This window comes from Protopterus annectens, chromosome 13.part0 (assembly GCF_019279795.1).
Source record: "Protopterus annectens isolate FY-2018-M chromosome 13.part0, PAN1.0, whole genome shotgun sequence".
NCBI classification, from domain to species: Eukaryota; Metazoa; Chordata; order Ceratodontiformes; family Protopteridae; genus Protopterus; species Protopterus annectens.
Genome location: NC_056747.1, coordinates 598,578,676 through 598,602,858, shown reverse-complemented (window position 1 = coordinate 598,602,858; position 24,183 = coordinate 598,578,676). Strand labels below are relative to the sequence as shown.

The 24,183-nt window shown below is 38.3% G+C and overlaps 1 protein-coding gene across 2 annotated transcripts in view; it reads left to right on the top strand.

The window, feature by feature from the left end:
* Window positions 1-24,183, top strand: part of WSCD1 (WSC domain containing 1) — a 568,343-nt gene that overhangs the window by 413,552 nt on the left and 130,608 nt on the right. For both annotated transcript variants that reach the window (XM_044054265.1, XM_044054266.1), the window contains exon 6: window positions 17,270-17,447. In XM_044054265.1, the coding sequence (XP_043910200.1) occupies window positions 17,270-17,447 (178 nt within the window). The remainder of the gene's footprint in view (window positions 1-17,269; window positions 17,448-24,183) is intronic.

The following is a 24,183-nucleotide window of genomic DNA, read 5'->3' as shown; positions in this document are numbered from 1 at the left end:
ATTTTTAAAGATTTTTGAACGATTAAATGTTCGATCTGCAAAGGTCGACCTTTACAGATTTGAACATTTAATCATTTGTTGATCTAATATAGACCCTTTTCAATCATAGTCAATGTTTTCTGTAACAAGTATCCTATAATTTGCATAAATCATCATTAATGGTAAATGAACTTGGTATTTATATACATATCTTGCTTCTTCCATCCCTTTATTAACTATGTTCATTACTGTATTTATGAAAAATGCAAACATTATACTACTCAAGGGGCTACATTGTCTTACACTCCATCTTAATTTTATTTTTTTCTGTTATCTATCCATTTATCACAACATTAATCCCATCATTGTCATATGCACTTTTAATTAATCTTAATATTTGCTTCTCTGTCCCAAAATTATTCTGTCCTATTATCATATGCTTTTTCCATATCACTACATACAATTTGTACTTCCTTTCCTTCTCCTTTAATGCAATATATTACTTTTTTATCAAAATCAACTTTCCACTTCTTTATTTGCTATTCCATATAATCTACTTCTCCATTTGTTTTGAAATTGTTTTCTATTTTCATGTGAATTATTTTCATTAACATTTATTATCTGTATTCATTAATGAAATTAGACCTGTAAGTGACTCTGGGCGATTAGCCTAGTAAGTAACTTTCGATGATCTAGATTTTACCTCTCTCCTTTTTTCTACATTATCCATATTATTTCATTTATTTCATATTTTTGTAATCCTTCTTCCTTCCATTCATTTGATATTTTTGCCAGTAATTTAACTTTCTTCTCATCCATTCTTCCGTAAACTTTATAATCTAATCCATCAATACCTGGTGGAGAGTTTTCTCTCACTTCTCACCGCTTCTATGTAAGCTACTCTTGTTCAACTTTTATTATCTTCTTCTCTGAAAATGTTTCACATTCCCATTCTAGCTTCCTTTTATCTATTTTCTCCATAATTTACAGGAATCATGGCAAGTTTGCTATTCTGTATGTATGAGAGGTTTTAATTTACTATCTACATTCTTGCCAGAGGCCTACGTGATGGATTTACGCCCATCTACTATGGGTCGAGAAGGCTTGAGATGTTGACTAACTTTCAGGGTGATTTCAAGATGTACAATTTTTCATCTGTTAAAGTCACCACTGAAGTAGTGAACATTCTTTCCAAAGGATTATTCTTTGTGCCAGACAATAAAGCTAATGTTGCTAAAACATTTGTAGATTTAAAAATGTTTGTTTGCAAACTTAATCTATCTGTATTGTTGGGCATTAACTTTAGTATGCACAATGATTTGGAATTGCTAGTGTATTTAATCCCCCAGTGCATGAAACGTTAAATGTTTTTGAGCAAATTTGTGAAATGGATATTAGGGCTGTTCTTGGGAAAAATCAGTTTAACCATGTAGATAGAAATATGTCTTTGGGTGAAAAAGAACTGTTGAATTTTCTTAAACTTCAGAAAGTATGTACCATGAAGCCTGATAAAGGGGGTGGTTTTGTGTTCATGGATGAAATAGATTATCATGGGAAAATGTCAGCTATCCTTGAAAGTGACAGTTATGTAAAAGTGAGTTTGAATGAGGTCAATAATGCATACAGATGGGTAAATTGTATTATCAATGATTTGTTTCTGGAGAATTGTGTGAATGTTGACACATATCATTACCTGACAATGCCTACACCTGTAACACCTGTTATTTTTGGATCACCCAAGATCCATAAGGACCTCTCCAATCCACCTTTTCGACCCATAGTAGATGGGCGGAAATCCATCACGTATGCCTCTGCCAAGTATGTAGATAGTAAATTAAAACCACTCATACATACAGAACAGCAAATTTGCCCTAATTCCTGGAGTTTCTTGGAAGGCATAAACCATTTAGAATTTGATGCTTGTCACAACTTTTTGACAGTAGACATAAAAGATTTATATACTGTCATACCCCAGGAACTAGCTTTGCAGTGAGTACATGAGTTTTTAATAATTAAAGGCATGGATAGCAATGAAATTGATTTCATAGAAGTACTACTCAAACTGGTATTACAAAATAACCACATCTTATTCAATAACCAATTTTTCCTGCAAAAATCAGGAGTAGCCATGGGCTCCCCTGTGGGGGAAACTTTGCAAACTTATGTGATGGCCTATTGGGAAAGGGAATTCCTATTTAACAACGCCGTGTTCAAGGAGAACATGGTTTGGTACACTCACTATCAAGATGACATTTTTTTTATATGGAAAGAGTCACTTGAAACAGTAGAGGAATTCCTAAATACCATTACAAAGTTTACTAACTTTCTAGAATTTACCTACCGGTTTGAGTTAAACAATTGTACATCTAAGAAGCTAATGGTTTCTAAGGACACAGTCTTCTTCTTCTTTCGGCTTTTCCTGGTTAGGGGTCGCCACAGCGGATCATCTGTCTGCTCATGATTGGCAGTGGAGTTTTACAGTGTGGAGTTGCCAGCCTGGCGCCCAACCTTCCACAGAAGGCATGTACGCACACACACACCTAGAGCCAATTTAGAGTGTCCAATCCACCTATTGCATGTTTTTGGGATGTGGGAAAAAAACGGAGCACCTGGAGAAAACCCATGCGACCACAGGGAGGACATGCAGACTCCACACAGAAGGCACCCCAGCCGAGAATCGAACCGGAGAACCTCTTGCTGTGAGTTGGCAACGCTACACAATGAATAAAAGATATAAGGCTACCATTTATAGAAATCCAAAATTAGGCACCGGAGACAAGCAGTTCCAACAAACAAGTGATTTAATGTCCAAACACATCCACAAATGACATAAACGCTGATAAAAATACTTCCCCTTACATTTTCGTCTCATAGAACTTCATCAGATGGGCAAAAACATCATAGTTACCTAGTTAAATAACTTTTCTTGTTTGAATAGACCAATGAAATCAGTGATTCAGTTAGTCACTAAGATACAGAAAGAGTGGATTCTAAACTGCATGTGACAGTCTTAACTACTCTAGCACCATCTGGTGGACAAATAATAAAACACATGAAAATGTATATAAAATCAATAATTTTCATCAAAAAAGAGCTGTAATAAAAGGACAATTGGTACGAGCAGCCAGAATGGTTTCATCTGATGATGATTTCCAAGTCGAATGTGAACTTCTAAAAAATATGTTCACAGAAAGAGGATATCCGATATATCTCTTTGAACAACTGTTTAATGAAGTACATAGAAAAAGGAACAATGGGCATTTTAAGCCCATCTTGTGGAAAGGTTATAGTGAAGTAGTACATGATTTAATTACACAAGACAGAAATTCCAATAATCTTTTCATACAGTTCAATCCAGACTTTGTTTTTAACTACCTATTCTATGGATGCAAAAAATATCAAGGATAGTATCATTAAAAATTGGGCCCTTGTTATGGAAAATAGTACTGTGTGCAGAAATTTGGGTGGAAAGCCCAACATAACATATAGAAGAGGCCCAAATTTGAAGAACATACTAGAATGTCAGACCACAATACCTAAAAGCAATTGGGGTATGAAAAAATGTGGTAGATGCCACCAATGCCAATTTATAAAATTAGGGAATTGTGTTAGTATACACAACAAATCTAGAGTGTAAAAGGAAGATTTAATTGTGAGACAACAGGGGTAGTTTACCTTGCCCAATACCAGCAGTGCCAAGGTTTCTATATAGGAAAAACAGAACGGGCACTTAAACAGAGGATTTACAAACACCAATACCAGATTGGCAAGATGTCAACTACCAATGCTTTAGCAAGGCATGTTATAGGTAAGCCCACACATAAATTCCATTTTATTATCATGGATCAAATAAGTAAAAATATTAGAGGTGGTCCATGGGAACTGAAGTTGGAAGAATGTGAACTATTATGGCAGTTGAGAACCAATGTCCATGTTCCACCAGGGCTGAATGAATTTAGTTCAATTAAATGCATTCTAAAGTTAAAAGCATTGGATAGGTAATATGTAGTATGAAATGTGAATACATTTATTAAGTTACATTTTATTATGATGATACCACTCAATTTAAGTAGCAGTTTTCTGTATAATGTATAACGTATGAAATTATTTTTAAAAAAGGGGGACAAAGTTGATTCACTTTTTTAGCTTAACATCTAGATAGGAAGTGGAGGCTGTTTATTTATCATTGCATTGTCTACAGACACAACGTGATAATACATACATTTTAGTATGGTTTATATCTGTCTTATTTTTTTTTTGTGTTATATAAGAAATTATAATGTTTAAATGTCTGTGCTTTTTAGCATTTTAAATTCCATTTGTAATGGCATTTCTTATAGCACTCAACAGTTTGATCAATTTAAGGAAGCTTGTTAATTGTTTTATTAACTTATTAACTAATTAAGAGTGTTATATAAGGCATTGAATGTTGGGTAGAGTTTTATCTGAAGAAGTTCATTGTATAGTGTGGATGAACGAAAGCGCTTACAGTAAAGAACTGGGATTTTTTTTTAGCACTCCTCTGCTGTTCTTTTGCTTCTTTATTAAAAAACACACAAACAATCAATGCAAATAGCATTTGAAAAAACAGAATAAAGTGTAGAAATTCACCATTCCATTTATATAGCTGTTTAAAACCTGATGTTATGTGATCCTATCTCGCCTACATTCTGACTGATGGGTTCGGAGCCGATCCCTCGGCTCGCACGCTTTATGCTATAGAGCGAGGCCTCTAATTGGCTGAGCTATCTTTATCCCAGGATGCACCACCACTAATCCCCCAGATCTCGCTTGCCGCTTACAGAGCTTGGACGTGGTCTCAACATTGGCTGGGCTAAGTACTATATATTAGGCTTTTTTCCTGTCAGTATTTGCTTCATTTAAACCCAAAAGCTGTTTTAACGGCTATTCTTTGTGTACGAGTGTTTTTTTCTAAGTTTGGTTAAAATTTTCGTATTTTTTCCTGTCAGAGAAGGTTCCGTTTAAGTTAGAGGGGCCTTCCCCTGTGGTTACTGCTACTTTAGTGGTTGTGTGTGGGTCAAGTACCCGTTTAAGTTAGAGGGTCTTGACCCTCCCTTTTTTCCCTTTCTCTTTCTGACTGTTTTGTGTAAAAAAAAAAAAAAAAAAAGTTCTTTAGCTTAAATATTTACACTGAGTTTGTGGCATTCATATTTTGTTCCTGTGTCAAACCTTGTTAGTGTTTACCGTAATTACCTGTTTTTTTTGTAGGATTATGTCTAAAGAGCATAAACCCTCTGGGTTTAAAAAGTGCACGAGGTGTGGCTTCAAAATGTCCATAACGGATGACCACTCCTCGTGCGTCTATTGTCTTGGCGCTAAACATCTGCAGGAATCGTGCAGTGTATGCCATGCGTTTTCCTCCAGAGTCTTCCAGGAGAGGAAAAACAAATTAATCCTCAAAGGATTAATCAAGCCTTCCTTTGAGGAGGCTTTATCTTCCTCTCCGTCTCCTTCTAAAAAGAGGAAAGCGCCGGCTCCGACCAGTCAGTCGGAACCGACGGCTAAGAAAACTAAGCAGACTTCTCCATCGGCTCCACGGACTTCGGAGCCGAGGTCGGAATGGTCTGCCTCGATGCCTCCAGCCTCGACCCCTCTGGTTTCGGAGCCGAGGTCTGGCGCATCGAGAGGCGTGTCACCCTCATCGGCTCCACTGATATTGGAGCCGATAAGGGTCATCGGCTCAGACTCTTCCCCCTCGGAGCCGAAGTCCTTGTCGGCACCGAGGGAAATTTCCTTGAAGGTTTCCTCGGAGCCGATAATTGTTGAGTCATTTCGGAGCCGGTCCCCGAGCCCTTCGGAGTCAATGGAGAAATCGGTTCGGGCCCGATCGGTATCCTCGAGATCATCCAAGATGTCTGATTCGGACATCGACAGGGTGCTCCTTCGACTCTTCCAGTCTCCGGTGTTCCAAAAGATGGTTTCGGCTCCAGCCCATTTGGCTTCGGAGCCGATGGTACACTCCCCTACTGTTCTTCCTCCTCCAACAGCTTCGGCACCGTTGGAGCAGGTGCTGGTGGAACCAGTGGAGGTGTTAGGGTCAGGCCCGACCCTGGCTCCGACTCCGGCTCTTGGGTCAGAGCTCAGTGCATGGACTTCTTCCTTCGGCCCTGGGGGGAGGCTTCAGGATTGATACTTTCGGTCCCAAGTCTCCCTCTTGGTGCGTCGGTGGCGGGAGTACCGTCCACTGTCGTGGCCACGGAGGGGGGACCCTCCCAGGATTCTGGTGGTCCCACCTTCAGGGCTATGAGGAGTGCTTTAGCCAAATCTTCATTGACTACCTCCACAGTTTCCCCAGCTTCTTCCCTACATTTGGAGACTGGGTCGTTGGCAGTCCCCCTGTCCGTAGACAGCGGAGCCCCTGGGCCTCAGGTTACCTCCGCTGGGGTTTCTCCCCCTCCTGGAGGTCCTTCTGAAGCCTCTTCGGAAGAACCTCCCAGGAAGAGAACGTGCAAGAGGAAGCACGTTGACTCCCCTGATGAGTCTTTGACATCTGACACTGATCTCAATGATGCAGAGGGGTCCCCCAAGTCGTCCTCGGATGATGTCTCCTTTACAGACATCCTAGAAGCCCTAAAACAACGAGGCGGCTGGCAGTCCAAACCTCCCTCTGCTGATGAGTCGGTGTTCCTGAAGGCCTTCGGGGCTCAGCCCTCCGCCTCCTGGGTGTCTCCGCCTTTCGACGAGCTCTTGGATTTGATCTGTCGAAGGGCGTGGGAACACCCAGACTCTGTGGAACCGGTGCCCGCTCGTCCCAACAAATTTCTCTTGGCGCCCCCGGATAGAGAGTTCCTTACGAAAGGTGTGGCTGTAGATGCTATGGTGGTGGCATCTGCTACCCAGCAAGATGTAGCAGAGGCTTCTACGTCCGTCCATCCTCCTAATAAGGAGTCTAGGAGCATGGATTGGTACGGTAAGTGCACCCTTAGTTCAGCGGCCTTTACTCTGAGGTCTTTGAACTACCTGACGCACTTTACGAGATTTCAGAGGGATCTGATTAAGGAGCTGTCCGATACCCTCTTGGGTAACCTGCCTGAGGAACTGGCCCAGACGGTTGGTTCTCAGCTGGCTACAATGTCCTCCATTTCGAACTCGTCCATGAGGCTCATTTCGTAGAGCGCGGTACAGGTATTGCTCTCGGAGACAAGCCTGGCTCCGCCTGTGTCATGGAGGCCTTTAAGTCTTCATTTGCCCTTTGATGGGTCCTCCCTGTTTGGACCCAAGGTAAAGACACACTTACCCGCTGTGAACAGGAGGGTGAGACTCTGACTGCCAGGGGCAAGATTTTCCACTCCCTTCGGCCTTATCCCAAGGCTAAAGAGGAGGGAAAATGTGGTTCCGAGATCTCAGAAGTCTTACCCTCTCAGTAGGAAGGTTCCCCCTCCAGAGGCAGAGGAGGAAATTCATCTGGAAGACGCCGTCCCAGAGGCGGCAGAGGCCCTCGCAACACTGGAGACTGCGAGTCCTTTCGTGGCTCTTCAGCTTTTCATAGTCCCTGAGGGATTGCCCGACTGTGCTGCTCCAGAGCCAGTCACCTGAAGGCCTGGGAAGGGATCACTCAGGACCGATGGGTGCTTCGAATTATCGCCGGAGGTTACTCCATCCCATTCTCTCGCCCCCCCCCCCTCAGTCCCAAAAAATTCCGGACCCCCCACCCAGTCAACGGGGTACCGCAGCCTCAGAAATTTCAAAGCTGCTGCAAAAAGGAGTCATCCAACCGGTCCCTGCAGACCAGATCGGATTAGGGACTTACTCAAGATTCTTTTTGGTGCCAAAAAAGACCGGGGACTTGAGGCCCATTTTGGACCTAAGCAACCTAAACTGTTCAGTCAAGAAGTCCAAGTTCCGAATGGTCACTCTACAAACCATTCTCCCATTGTTGGAGAAGGGTGTTTGGATGTGCTCCATAGATCTCAAGGACGCGTATTATCATATCAGAATACATCAAACGTCCAGGAGACATTTGCGCTTCAGCCTAGGAGGCAGTCATTTTCAGTTCCGTGCACTGCCCTTTGGTCTCACCACAGCCCTCAGGGTGTTCACCAAATGCTTGGCAGTAGTGACTGCTCACTTGAGAAGTCTAGGATTCCAGGTGTTTCCGTACCTAGACGACTGGCTCCTAACTGCCACCTCCAAGCATCTACTTCTATGGAGCCTGCAAGCCACAATATCACTGGGCAATTCCCTTGGAATCACCTTCAATTGGCCAAAGTCTGTGTTGCGGCCATCTCAAAGAATAAGATTCATAGGGGTAGAGATAGATTCAAACCAGATGTGGGTCTGTCTACCTGCAGACAGAATTCAAACCATTCAAAATCAAGTTCGAGCCTTACTCCCCAGGTCCAAAGCCCCAGCCAGAATGGTCCTACAGCTATTGGGATCCATGTCTGCCACAGTTCTGCTAGTTCCCTTGGCAAGGTTACACATGAGAATCCTCCAGTGGCTTCTTTCAACTCAGTGGTCCTTTCAGGAACTCCCTCTCAATCATCTCATATGGATCACAGAATCTTGCAAATGGGACCTTCGCTGGTGGCTAGTGTCCTCCAATTTGGATCAGGGACGACCCTTTGTTCTTCCTCCTCCGGCCACTTTGACCACGGACGCCTCCCAGCTGGGGTGGGGGGGGCATTCCCTGGGCAGGTCAGTCCAAGGCAAATGGCACCCGGAAGAGACCCCTCTTCACATCAACATCCTAGAAATGAGGGCAGTACTCCTGTCCCTTCAAGCCCTTCACGATTATCTCCCTCAGGGCGTAATTGCTGTTCACTCAGACAACATGTCAGTTGTCTGGTACCTGAACAAACAGGGAGGGACCAGATCCTATCCTCTTTGCAGAGAAGCGATGAGAGTTTGGGAATGGGCAGTCTCGACCAAACGCTTCCTAGTGGCTACTCACATACCGGGCAAATCCAATGTCATAGCCGACAGGTTGAGCAGAACCATCCTCTCTCCTCACGAATGGTCTCTGAATATGACAGTTACAAGGCAGATTTTCAGCGAATGGGGAGTTCCGTGTTGCGACCTCTTGACTCCTCTGAATGCTAAGTGCAAGGAATTTTTCTCCCTAACCCGGCTCCGGGAAGAGCCCCATGGACGCATTAGTCCATCCTTGGCCCACCGGCCTGCTTTATGCCTTCCCTCCAGTTCCTCTCCTCCCCAAGGTGATTCAAAAGGCATCTCTCTTAGGGAGCAAGATGATCTTAATTGCTCCTTACTGGCCTCGTCAAGTGTGGTTTCCCTATCTTTGGAAACATGCTCTGGAAGGTCCATGGTTCCTGGACCAGGTCCCAGACCTACTGATTCATCAGTCGGGACTACTACACCAGTCCCTACACACCTTAAAATTGACGGCCTGGCTCCTCCTCTTCCCGATAGTCAGGAGACATGCACTGGATCCAGATGTTGTGCACATATTATCTTCAGCCCACAAGTCTGCTACAAAGAAACTGTATTCCAGCAAATGAAAAAGGTTTGCTATTTGGGCTCAACTCCGTGGCCTGGACCCCATTTCTACTCCCGTGGCAGAAGTACTCAAATTCCTGACCTCTCTTTTCAATCAAGGCTCTTCAGTTTCTACCATCAAAGTACAATTGGCAGCAATTTCTAATTTTCATGAATCCATAGACCCACCTTTAATGAGCAACAGATTGTGTAAGACCTTCTTGAAAGGTGCTGCTCTATTAAGACCTCCGATTTCTCATCCTGCACCTCCATGGGATCTCGATATAGTGTTACGTGCCTTGACTTCTTTCCCCTTTGAACCGGCAGCTACCTGTGATCTAAAGTTTCTATCATGGAAGACAGCCTTTCTAGTGGCGATTACTTCAGCCAGTAGGGTTTCAGAACTTCAAGCTTTGTCAGTGAAACCCCCGTACTTGGTTTTTCATACAGACAGGGTGTCCCTCAGACCAAATCCTTCTTTTGTTCCAAAAGTTTGTTCTACTTTATGCTTGCAGCAATCATTAGAGCTTCCAGTTTTTTTCCCAAAATACTCCAATAAAGCGGAGTTTATTTTCCACACACTAGATGTCCACAGACAGTTATGTTTTTATTTAGATAGGACCAAACAATCAAGGAAAACAGATCAGTTGTTTGTATCCTTTGCAGAAAACAAATTGGGCAACGCTGTCACAAAGGTCACTTTTGCCAAATGGATCAGGGACTGTATTACTCAAGCTTATATTTATTCTAACAAAGAGCTTACCACCTCTGTTAAGGCTCATTCTACAAGGGCTATGGCTACTTCGGTTGCATTTCATTCTAAGCTTGCTATTGGTGACATTTGTGCTGCGGCTACATGGTCTTCCCCGCACACCTTCATTTCTCACTACAAATTAGATGTGGCATCTAGAGGACGAGCTTCATTTGGTTCCACAGTGCTCAGGAGTGTTTTCCAATGAGCCACCCAGGATTTAGGTGCAAGGCGCGCTGTCCCATCAGTCAGAATGTAGGCGAGATAGGATCACATAACATCTTTTAGTTATGTACTCACCATAACTTCAGATGTTTGGGATCCATCTCATTCCTAATAACCCACCCTCCCTCCCCCTTCCTTGGAGATCAGAGGATATCAGAAGGTCCGGATCCTGTTGTTTCATCTTGAAACATCTAACAATGTTATATAAACAAGCTGTGCATGTGTGCATGAATGCGGACAAACAAGATCTGGGGGATTAGTGGTGGTGCATCCTGGGATAAAGATAACTCAGCCAATTAGAGGCCTCGCTCTATAGCATAAGCGTGCCGAGTCGGAGCCGAGGGATCGGCTCCGAACCCATCAGTCAGAATGTAGGCGAGATAGGATCCCAAGCATCTGAAGTTATGGTGAGTACATAACTAAAAGTTTAAAAGCATGGCAGTGGTATACTAGGATAGCTGTGTTGTAAAAGACAATTAGCATGTTTACTAGCTAAATAACCCTTCCCCCATACACCAGTGTGATATTCGACATAGTGTTGCCCTACTTCAAGCTTTCTGATTTCAGGATATGTTAAACTAAATTAAAAGTTAAACTAAAAATTATACAGTAATAATTGCTAAAACTTCCTGAAAGCATTTCATTGTAGTATCATAAAAGAAAAAGGTAACACAAGTCTTCAAAATTTCTTAAAAACCTTTTCTACCAACATTCAGAAACATTTTTAACATTTTAACAGAGATCACTTTCATCTGTTTTAACTTCTTTAGGTATTTGTATCAAATGGGAAAAACAACAAAATATTAAAAGTTAAATAACAATATATAACACTAAAATTTGTTCAGCTAAAAACTATACATACTATTTAAGAAAATGTAGCACAAAAAGCAAATCCTAAATAGAAGCCTAACAAATACTTGAAAATATGTATGTGTTCATAAGTCTAGTCGTACTTGAATGATAAATCTATTAAAGAATTTTAAAGTAAAATACATTCTTAAATCTATAAAAAATATATGAAAAATCTAGTGGAAAAACAGTCACTCATGCTCACAGCAGTGATTTTCAATAGGTGGGATATTCATAGTATGTTTTTTATAAGGTGCCTGGACACTAGGCAATCTTAGATCTTTCACAGAGACGTTTCCTCATTATTTGTTTTTGGACCCCATATATTAACATACTGGATTTGTGAGATTTTGAGGGACACCATTTTTTTAAGATAAACTATGTACCTCCATCCTTTATGGCCTTAAAGCAGAATATAATTTAAAAACTTTCCAACAACGAATAAAGGAATACATAGAAACCAAATGGTCAAGTAATTGCATAAAGTGAAAATTTAACCTATATGTTTTACCTTACTTTCTCCTCACAATATAGTGAGCATTAAATCCAATATTTTCCCTATTTAATAACCTCTTTCTCAACTCCTCTATCAATGTATCTCTTCTCAAATGGTCACACCTCTCCTTCTCTTACAACTTTGTGCCACTGCATTTTACTTTTCCCACACCTTCAATTATGTCTTTCTTTTTCTCTCCCCTCCTTACTTATAATCTCTCCAGTATTACTCCATTACATCTCCTTTCTTTTCCTTCTTTATATATCTCATCCTTTACATTGTTACATTTTCTACTATTCCCTCCATTAATTTCTGTTTATTGCTATTCCTTTTTAATCTGTTTTAGTTTTTGTTTTCCTGTTAAATGTATCTTATTTACAAATATTTCTGATAAATATTGTGCTGTTGATACTATGTCAAACCTATTTCCTTGCACAAATGTTTTTTTTCATGCTGCATCATAGTAAAACCTTGCATTATTGTTTGTTTCTTTTCAAGGTGACTCTATTCTACTCTTTTCAAATAATGTGAGATATAGTTTTCTTTTTAACTTGGAAATTTTGTGTTGAGTGTTTTGACCTCAGACTGTTTAAAAAAGACATTTGCAGTATCAAGATTAATCAATAGGAATGAATGAATAAATACATAAAAATACAAAGTGAATGTCACTTTGTCTCTGAGCATATTGCTATTATGTTGTTTTTCGGACACCTTTGTGTCTGCAGACTGCTTCTTAGTGTGCTGTACATCTGTAGCACATGAACCTGCTGATGTTTGCACACTGTACTGCAAAGGAAGCAGTTTGTACACTTGCTATGTTTTCCTTTTGGGGATTTAGGAACATGTATGCATACTTCTGGTGGTGACATAGATGTAAAATTTTTAATATGCCAGGACTTTTGAATTTTATTAATTAATTAATTTATTTCCAGTTTGATTACCGGGGAAGTCCACTGGGCCCAGAGAGCCCATTTTCAGTGGAGGCCCGGGGAGAAAAGCTCCTTGAAACAGATTACAGTAAAGATAGCAGTCCAATAAAAATAAAAGTGCAAGTAGAAATACGTATCAAATAATACAAAGCGTGACCAATATTGCCCATAGTGGAAAAGGAAATATTATTATTATTATTATTATGTTTGCCTTCATAGGGGTAGGTGTTTTGTCTTCTGCCTAACAGTTGAATTTGTTTTCTTCACTATGTAGAAGAGAGAACATAGAGGTTGTAACTATTTGTTTTTAATAGCAGCAGCTACCTGAACTTCTTTGCATGGATAATATCAAATCTATAACAGGCACACTGATTGCCTTCCCAATCAAAATGCATGTTTTTTTTCCCCTTAACTGGTAATGAGTTTCCTTTGCATAATAGTGTCTGAGTCCATACTACTACCTCACTTAAAAACATGCCCATGCTAAATCCTGGCAATAACAATACATTTAGGATGACAGGTCCAAATGATTAGCATTTCCTTAAAGCCTTTTTTCCCTTTAAAATCCAACACAGTCACTGGAACAACAGTGTTATGTGTATTTTACATAAGAATTGGACTGCAATCTCCTCTAAGTTTTCTTAAAAAGTCTAAAAGGCTGAGTGACACATGATGATTCCTTCCAAGCTACCAAACATGGGATTTCATAGGCATTTCATTATCACAGTTGGGCATGTTGCATTTTGCTTAGTTTTAATAGGAATGGGTATATGGTTTCTGGATTAAATGAAGCACATGTGCAAAATATACCAATCCATTGTTATTGCATCAAAAGTAAAAATCATATGTACTTTTTCTGAAGATACAGACTATTTGGTCAGTGAAAGAATGACATGATCAAACCACATTGTGCTGATGAGGGCAAAGTACTTGAACAAAATTCAAGAATAAACATAACTAAATTATCTAAGGGAAGCATGGTGGTAGTGGGTGCATATTGTATATGAGAGTTCAAAGGTAATTCACAGGGAGTTTGTCATGAACGCATAGGAGGTGGGGACTGACACCTTAGATTTTTTTTCATAGTACATCAGACATTTCTCTCCCTAAGGGTATAATGATAGTAATGGGAGCATATTGAAAGTGAGAACACCAGGATAATTCTCTAAAAATGTTGTCATAAACTCTTGGGAGATCGGAGTTGACATGTTATGAACTAGACATTTCTCTCTGTAAGGGGAAATGCTAGCAGTGGGTGTGTATTGTATCTGACATTCCAAGGATATTACCCTAAAAGTTTTGACATGAAAGTTTGTGGAGAGGAATTCACATATTACATTGTTGGCATAGATATGTCAAGAACATCTTTACTTGGCAGTCATTATAACAAAAAAAACAAAAATATTTTATATTTTCTTTATATTTTACCAGCAATTATCTGAAATACTGCATTGTAATGAGTTTACATTTAAGAATATATCCATGATGTACATCTGAGGCTTCGAATGCAGCATATACCCAACACATGTTTTACTTAATGGTGTTATATCAGAAGCTAAATCTTCTATATTTATTTGATGATACATTTCTTCACTGAAGCTATGGTACAGGCAGTATTTGGTATAGTGAATTGGACAATGTCCTGTAGTTAAGACTGATATGCCCCAAAACACCAAGGATAGAATGTCAATTATGCAGTTAGTGCATCGTGTGTCTCATTTTTAAAGAGTAATTCCTAAACATTTTATCAAAAAGTCTCAGTTAGATTTAGTCATGTTACTGCCATAGTGTGACATGGTACATTATGCTCACTTTCTAATAACTGTGGATATATATCTTTTCATAGAATAGAGGGTGTAGAAGATGCTTACAATATACCCTTCTAAGCTGCCATCACATTAGAAGTAAACATACAGTATATTTCATCAAATTGATATTTATGTTAATTAAATCATAACCAAAAATTCATGTGCTAGAAAGTACAATGGGCTGCAGTCAAATTCAGCACTGATATGCACTGAAATTCTTAATGGCAGATTGCCAGTTGTAAGAAAATTTTGTACATGCACAAAACTTTCACTGTTTAGATTTTTTTACTAACTAATGAGGGGGTATTCAGATATTGCATGTTATGTAGATATACCAAATGCAGGGTTTCTTAGATATTTTACTGTCACAGTCAGATATGGTATCTATATTCTGTTTCCATTTTGGATAAGTGTTTACTTTTATTTAAATTTTGATGTAATCCACCCTAAGAAAAATTCAGGTAGTTCATGAATTAAAACAATATATTTTGTGACAACAAACTTGATATCAGAAAAATTACATGCAGTAAAAATCAGTGTGATCCATTAAAACCGAGCATTAATTTGCACTGATATCCCTGAGAGCAGAATAGCAGACATGGATAGATTGAATGCTTTGTTAAAAATTCTAAAAGGGAGAGTAACATAACAACCTTTTTCACCAAATGGAGTTGGTTTATTATTATATTTATGTGGCATAATACAGTTTCCATTAGAGTGAGTATATGTCTATGTTCAGAGTACATAATGCACTATATATCTAGAATACATCAGTAACAAGCAAGTAACAATCAGGTATGTTTAAATTAGTATCGGCAAAACGTTTATATATGCTTATGGGACATTTGCTGGAAGCAAGTTTGGTACTGAGGGGCAATGAAATCACATGATACCTCATGGAGTCTGACATATAGGCTTCATTCCTGAGTGTCCTGCTTTCATTTCTTGAAAGCTTTTTAAAAAGTCTCAGAGGAGGATTGACATATGATAGTGCTAAATATATGGTTTAATGAGCATTTTGTTCGCATAGTCTTGCATGCTACATTAAACTTAGTTTCCATTGTGACAATTGTTTGGCTTCTATTTAGAGTGGTGCATGCAGTAGCTAAATAGAATACATCTTTAATGAGTTGTGATTGTATCCGATGTATAAATGCTATGTATTTTCTCAGCAGCCAACACTTCTGTGAAAACAAATTTTTTATCTCAAAATAAATAAATACAATAAAATAGACTTGTGATGACAGGACATTGTGCAGTAATTAAATTCAAAATTAAGCTACAGCTAAATCAATAGAGAAAGAAATGCAAATGTCTGTGCATTTTGTATCAAACTAGCCTTTTATGATGTTATGAAAGTTATGCTGGAAACTGACAATAGAAGCCTGACTAGTCATTTTGCAGATGTACCGTATGTAGGGGTTCACTGGCCTTTCACTGCCACAATCTGACCTACCACACTTACTTGATTTATTTTAGAAGTGAGCATATGACTTTTGCTGAGGGTGGAAAATACAGGCTTTGACTGGAAACTATATGTGCATTTGCTTAAACAAATCCTACATTTTTGTTGCTTAGATTCAGCACTGAACTATGCTACAGTCCCTAAGGAGAGAATATCAGTTTTAGTTGAATTTTTTCCAATAATCTTGTTCCCATTGCCTGTAAGTTTTGCTAAGAACTCTCAAAGGGTAGATTGACATATGACTTTTCAGTACAATGGAACAATGTGTAGAGTTTCACAGGCATTTCACTGAAATAGTGCATCTCGTGGTATCTACTATAATCATGAATATCAAAATTGCAGTCTTAAGAATGCTGAGACTATTACAGTGACGGGGAATGTACACAAAGTCTGGTGGGGTACCTCTGAGTAGTCTCCTCTATTCTGAGATGTAGCAACTTTGGAGTTAGTATATTTAGTTGGCATAGAATATAGTATATTGCTGCAATGTTGGGGGCCCTGCGAGGGGCTTACTTCCTGCAAAGTTGTAACAGTGAGTTTTATGCTTCACTGCTTAATTGTTGTTGATTGAAATTTGTTTATAGTGTTGGAACTGTCAGTATTGGTCCCACAGTTTGGCAAGCTGCATTTTATTTTACTTTCATCGAGTTAGATTCATGACTTTCTGATGATCTACGAAGGGAATGATGCATATGTCAAGATCAGGTTTTTACTTGATGTTCATTATAACAAAAAACAAAAATATTTTATATGTCCTTTACATTTCACCAGACAAGGCTATATCTTTATGACTTTAAGATTGACATAAAATTCTGTGTGGAGATTAAAAGTATACTACCATCAGATTATCAAATTCAGCATTGAGATATATCTAAGGTCCTACAGACACACAGGCACACATATGCTATCGTTGTGGTAGAACTGACTTTAATATTGAAAGTTGTTCAACATCCAAGCTGCCTTATCTTTGCACACAAACATTTCTTTAAATTCTTTTAGCATACATTACTGATGTAACACAAAATGTAATACTTCAGTCATAGTACGTTTGATATCTTTAACAGCGTGAGCATTCTATTAAAACATAGAAGGATAACCTTTGTCACATTGCTTGTCCAGTTTTATTTCCAAGGGCAAAAAGATATGTTTTCCATGGTAACAGTCAATGAATTATTATTTTGCTAGTAATGTTTTTTAAGAATCATGCCTATCAAAATAAGTTATAGCAATTTGCACAACTTTCAGAGAAATCATTTAACCTTTTTACTAACTGGTGTGATATCTTGCATTTTTTTTTGCCTTTGACAGGAGTTTCCTTTGGCTGTCATCAGGAGGGCAGAATGTTACTGTGGATATCCCACAGTGCATTTCACACTTCACGATGGCATACAAGAGCACAACTGTGGAGATACATTAAATGTCAGTACCAGACCAGCGATCCCAAGAAATGGAAATTACTGCATCGTTTATCAGACTCCAATTCAAGGTAATAGTAGTATCCCAAGAAAGAGTGCCTGCTTGTAATAAATACAATTTTTTATTGATAACAAAAAGGCAATTTGTTTGGTGACAGTAAGCCAGAACTCAAAAAGATACTCCCAGGAATTCAATAACATCTGCACTAAGTGTACACCCTTTTGAGTGAACAGATAACACAGACATAACTCACACCTTCTTCCTCCTAATTATAGTTTTCCTACTGATATTCTTGCAGGTTTAAATATTGACTGGGATTCACAAAGGTTACTACAAAGTGTAGACTACATGTACACTTAGTGTAATCTTTCTGAGTGACTAGAAAGCACAAATAGTGTGACAAGAATGTTGTTGAATACATATCATGTATACTTTGTGTAGGCTTTATTGAATCTGGGCCAGTGAATTTTGATAATATATCAGGGCATTGCTGAACCACATAACATCCATCTAAACTGATTTTACAGTTCTTTTGTCATAGAACTTAGAAAATGTTGATCTTGCTGTCACTTTACCACTGGAAATAAATAAAGGAAAACGTCAGATAAAACTATTCAGCTGAGGCATTTATGCAAAAGGTTTATTGATCTGCAGGTCTGTTGATCCTGATTATAGTACTTAAAATGTGCTGGTGGTAAATGGTAGATGAGTGGAAAGTAAATCAGTATGACTCTCAATCGATTAAATGTGCTCTGTTTTCCAGGTGTGCCAGACATATGTCCATGGAGCTTCTGAAATTCTCTGGCAAGGGGTTGTCATATGTTATATAATGCATCTGTATTCTCTATTTTATATTCTTTTTAATTCAATAAATATTATTCATTGAAAAAATCGCTGTCAGGAGCAAAAATGCTCAGCTCATAATGTAAATTAGACATTCTCTGTTTTTAGTTTTATTGACATTTTGACAGAATTTGCATGATATTGTTGGCATGAGCAAAACCTTGCAAAGACAATAAAGAGTTGCATATTAGTATGGCATGTGATAACTAAGGTAAATATGTTGTTTTTCTTATGTATGTGGAAGCAGATCACTTTCTGCATCTCTTAGCTGTAAACTGATGCATCACTTTGGAATGAAATGTTATAGTTTTGTGTCAGTTTTTACATTTTTCAGACATCACGTTAAAGGAAGAAAAAAAGCATACCAACTGTGAATGAAAACAAAAGCAGTCATTTTATGAATAAGTACATTCCAAACATACGGATAAAATAATTTTTTGATTAGTTTTTGAATTTTACTTACTTCAGCTTGATTAGAGAAGACATTGCTTTTGGTTACATTCTCTTTTTTCACCCCATTACTAAAGGTTCTAATAGAACATGTCATGATGAAGTCATATATTTAGTGATGAGAAGACAGAAAGTTACAAAACAATATTTCTGGTACAGTCGTATCACATGGGCAAGTGTTACTGCTTGGAACCAGAGTGAATTTAGGACTTGAGTATCTGATTTTGGCTGCTTAAAAGGAAGTCCACAACTGTGTTCTTACATTCTGTAATGGAAAATGGACTTTAATTTACACACACACAAAAAAAAAAGTAGAAGAGATGCATTAGTCAGTAATTATATGAAATGCTGACACAGCAATACATCATTAGTATGGAATTCCTCTCTTTTATCAGGCTTAATTGTGACTGACTTGTGATCAACACTCTAATGTGCAATTGCAAATATTCAGTTTGGCTAATTTTTGTTTAAGGATCAATACTGCAGTATTTCAGAGAATTCACTCTTATGAAATACATTTGTCTCACTGCTAGGATATGTAAGTAGCATTGGTGTGATGATATAGGCAAGTAACAGCATAGCTAGCTAGAATTTTGTAACAAATGATATGTCCTATGAAAATAAAACTGATTTATACAAGATGCTTGTGTTACAAATGTATTAGAACTGCATGTCATTTGTAAATCAAACTTATTTGTACAGATGTTTGGGCTGAAAATGTATTGGTGAGGGTTGTTTGTGTTAAAATGTATCCACAGTGCACCTTGCTGAAATGAAAAGAAATGTATATGCATTATTGCAACTGAATTAAATGCATATGTTTTAATAGTGGACACTGGGACAGCAAAGGTTAACCTTAAGAAAAATAAGGGAAATGTAAATAAGCTGTTAAACCATTACAACCCCACAGTGCTGAATATGACCGGAAATGCTAGGTCTTGGAAAGAGCCTTTGTTCATTAGCCTAATAAAAAGAGGGGAGGCCCCAGACAGTGCCATAAACAGTTGGATGTGTATTATGGCTGTCTGTGCTAAATTCCTATATCAGCTTCAAAGGGAAGTACTGTGAGAACCTAGAGTCAGGTGACCAGATGAGGTAATTCTGCCAGCCCTCTTGGAAATTATATTTTAGATAATACAAAGAGAAATCTCAGATTATTGAGTAGTCTGTTTTGGAAGCCTGGCTAGAAAGACCCTCACTCACAGCATCTTGCCTTGCAGTAGTATGTAACTTAACTAGGGAACAGCATTTCTTTTAGAGTCGGTCAGGAATATAGTGAAGCTTAGTTTAGAGAGTGTTTTTCTTTATTTGTATGAGTCTGTCCATCAATTGTCATTTCAATATTTTCTGTGACTTGAACTCTGTGGTTTACTGTAAATATATTCAGTATTTTCATACTCTTTTATTATTTACTATTAAATATATTTAAACTTTTATTGTGGCTGGTCCTTGTAGAAAGTATCTAACCTTTGAGAGAACTTAGATTTATTTGGTGACACTGTGTGGGCCACTTCAGAAGGCCTTTCCATCTCGGTGAACTACTACCATTTGTATTAGTATTAATATTACACAGTATAACTGGATACCCTTTTAACAGCCTTATAGTAACTGACTAGGGATAGTGGTAATTACCTTATAGTCTGGGCAAAGTTGGTAGAGTGGCTAATTTCTTCCAGCCTTTCCCAGGTGTGTGTGTGTGTGTGTGTGTATATATATATATATATATATATATATATATATATATATATATATATATATATATATATATATACACACACACATCATCTATATGTATGTGTGTGAAAATTAAATCTTAAAGAGTGTGTGTGTCAGATACTTGGGGCAGAGACACAAAGCAATGGGTATATACTGCAATCCAAACCATAGCTTGCTACAGATTCACCTCCATACCCCAAGATTCTCACTACACCTTTCTAAACATACTGGAAAATATTAAGATACAATCAAACACCCTAATACTGGGTGATTTCAACTACCCTGCCATTAACTGGGAAAACTACTTGGGTACCAACACCTTTTCCCAATGGTTCTTGGAATTCATAAATTCCAATGCCATGGATCAACTAATGCATTGTCCCACCAGGGGCTCCAATATCCTAGACCTGGTCATTACCAACATGGGAGATAGTGGGTCACCCCCCTCATTGGTCAAGTCAGATCATAAGCAATCCCACCCCCACCTCCCAGTAAGGAAACCTCCGTAAAATCTTCTCCAAAGCCAACTTCATACTACTCAAGTCAGAAGTGACAAACTTCATGACACCCATGCAGATGGGAGCTGAAAGTTCGACTGCTGAATGCTACACTAAGGCACTGTACGAGCACATCCACTCGTGCATGAATTGTGCCATCCCAAATAGAACCAAGACGCTCTCCTCCAAAAAAAGGAAGCCAATCTGGTGGTCCCCTGCCATAAACAAACAATACAACAGAAGAAAGAAACTGTTGCAGAAAAGAAGAAAATTCCAGGATGCAAAAAACTTCCTTACCGGCCTCAGTAAGAAGCTGAGATCCCTCATAAAATCCACCAAAGCTAGTTACAAACATAAAATTGCCAAAGACAATCACAAGGCATTCTATAGTTATGTCAAGAATCTAAATGGCAATGCTCAGATATGCTCTGAGCTACAACAGAATGGCATTAAATATACTGATCCCAAGGATAGTGCCAATATCCTGGAAGATCAATTTAGTGCCAACTTCAACCCCTCTCACCCCCTAAAAGGCCCATCTCAATATCAAAAGACTGTCAAATTCCATTAATCACGGCCACAAAGGTAGAGACTGCACTCTCCAAAGCTATGAATACAGCATCCATGGGGCCAGATGACATCCCGGGCTGTGTACTACATGAACTACAAAATGAACTGGCACCTCAGCTAAGTGTCATGGTTATTCATAGCCTCACCTTAGGCTTTGTGCCCACTGAGTGGTGCACAGCTACAGTTATCCCACTCCACAAGGGGGGATCCATCTTGGATCCTGGGAACTACCGTCCCATCATTCTGACAAGCTTGATCTGTAAGGGCATGAAACGCATTATCATAAAACTTATAAACAAAGATATTGGCAACCTTCAAACACTGGACCCCACCCAGTTTGGGTTCATGAAGGGCTGATCTTGTCTACTGAACTTGATTGACTTCTTCTAATCAGTCTCCAGAGCTGTGGACAAGGGTAAGGCGGTCCACACAACCTATCTGTACCTCAGCAAGGCCTTTGACACCATCCCCCACTCTGGAATCATAGATAAACTTATGGACCATGGAGACGAAGAAAAAACAATAACTGTGAAAATCTTCGAGCACAGGATCCCAATAACGGCAGACTCACTTGTTGTTCGTAGTTGAACCAAATTTAATCCACAAAGTAAAACAAAGGTTACAAAAGGTTTAGCGCTTTCATTTCCTGACCGGAAACTTCTTCAGAACATAATTACATACAGCTTTCTAATTTATAGTCAAATTGAAGTCAATATAAAAATGCAATTGGTTCATTCATAAGTTAATTGCTTTGATTGAAATACAAGTTAAAGTCGTAGTGCAAGTGCAGGTTAATAGTGGCCAAGCATAGCTGAATTTTCTCAGAACCTTCCATGTAATTCATCCTGTGCATACCAGATGCATACATAAAAATACTTAAAACAGTACATCAACCATTACATAAAACAATATGGTCTAAATAATTGTAATACAATACAATATTCTAACTAATAACTATAGTGAAATAAATTTCATATATAATGTATATCACATAGTATGTAATAAATAAATAAATGCATTTGTTTTTTTAAAAATCCATAGTATTTAAATATATAGCATTGTATGTTGTATAATGATAATAATATTAGTAGTAAGTATATGTGTATACTTTGTGCATTGTATATGTATTTTATTTATTTTATTTTATTTTGTTTACTCTGAGTTTTAAAGCTGGTAACAGGGAGATGTGGTCATTCATCCCAGGTGGATTAGTTGCATCCACCCGCAACTGCCAAATTAATTCCCTGAAACACAACTTGTTTTCCCAATCACCCCCTCTACTGTTCTTAGGTAGCATCTCCAAAATCCAAAATTTAAAATTTGCATTTTTACAAACTGTGGTGTGTCTATAAAGTGCATTAGTTTCCTTTCTTCTATTAACGTCATACATATGTTCATATATTCTCTGATGAAGATCTCTTTCTGTTTTTTTCCACATAATATGCCCAACATGATATACAATATGCTAAGTAAACTATTCCTTTAGTATAACAAGTATAATGTCCCTTTCCTCTTAGCTTAAATGGGATGGTTGGTAAGAATAGGTCCCCCTTATTGGCTATGAATGTGCATTGTGAGCATCTCCCACAACAAAAGGTTCCCCTTTTAATCATCTGGTCCCCATTCTCATTTCCAGACTTCTCAAAAATATGAGATTGGAGCCCCTTTTAAAACTGTACATCAAACGTTTGTCAAAAATTTCTAATCTATTGGGCATACTCCTGAACATGTCCCATGTTTTGTCAATAGCCTTTTTCATTGTATTGGTACCTATATTGTATGTCATAACCAAAAAAGGCGTAGTTTTTTCTGTTTGATGGGTCCCATTGTTTGTCTCAGTGTCATCTAATATTGAACCTTGGTTAACATTGTCATATTCAGTATTTAATAGAGGAATAAATCTTGTACCCCATCCCTTTATCACCTCTTCCTTAATAGAATTTATTAATGTATCAGGGTAGCCTCTCTCCAGAAATAGTTGGTGTACGTATTCCAATTCATTTCTGAAATCAACATAGTCTGAAGTCATCCTTGCTGCCCTGACCATTTGTCCTTTAATAATGTTTTTTTTTCTGTAGGGGTGGATGATTACTACTATAATGTAAATATGACTTGGAAAAACAAGCCTTCCTAAAAATTCTCGATACGTATTTTTTATTCAAAATGTCCTTCGCTATACATACATCAAGGTGTGTGTCTCATCTCTATTAAATTCATAAGTAAACATAAGAAATTCAGTAGATTTGTTAAAAAACTCCATAACATTGTGTATATCAACCTCTGTGCCCTTCCAAACTATAAAAATATTGTCCAAGAAACGAAAATATTTCACAATATTAGCCATAAATGGGGAGGTAAATACATAATGTAATTCCCAGTGTAGCATAACTATATTAGCATAAATGGGGTCACAAGCTGCCCCCATAGCCACCCCATCTAACTGGTGAAAAATATCTCCCTGAAAATAAATGTAATTGTTTTTAATGACTAGCTCCATATTTTCCAACACCAGCCTGAATTCATATTTGTTAAGAAACTTGAAATCCGTTAACATATATTCGAATCACTCCAAAACTGTGTTGTGTGGTATAACAGCAAATAGATCCTTAACATCAATAGTGAGGAATGAGTACTGAGGTTCAAATTCTATTTGATTTATTTTCTTTAAAAGATCCCAGGAATCAATTAAAATATGTGGGTATAGTTTGTGGAAAGGTTTTAATTTTGTGT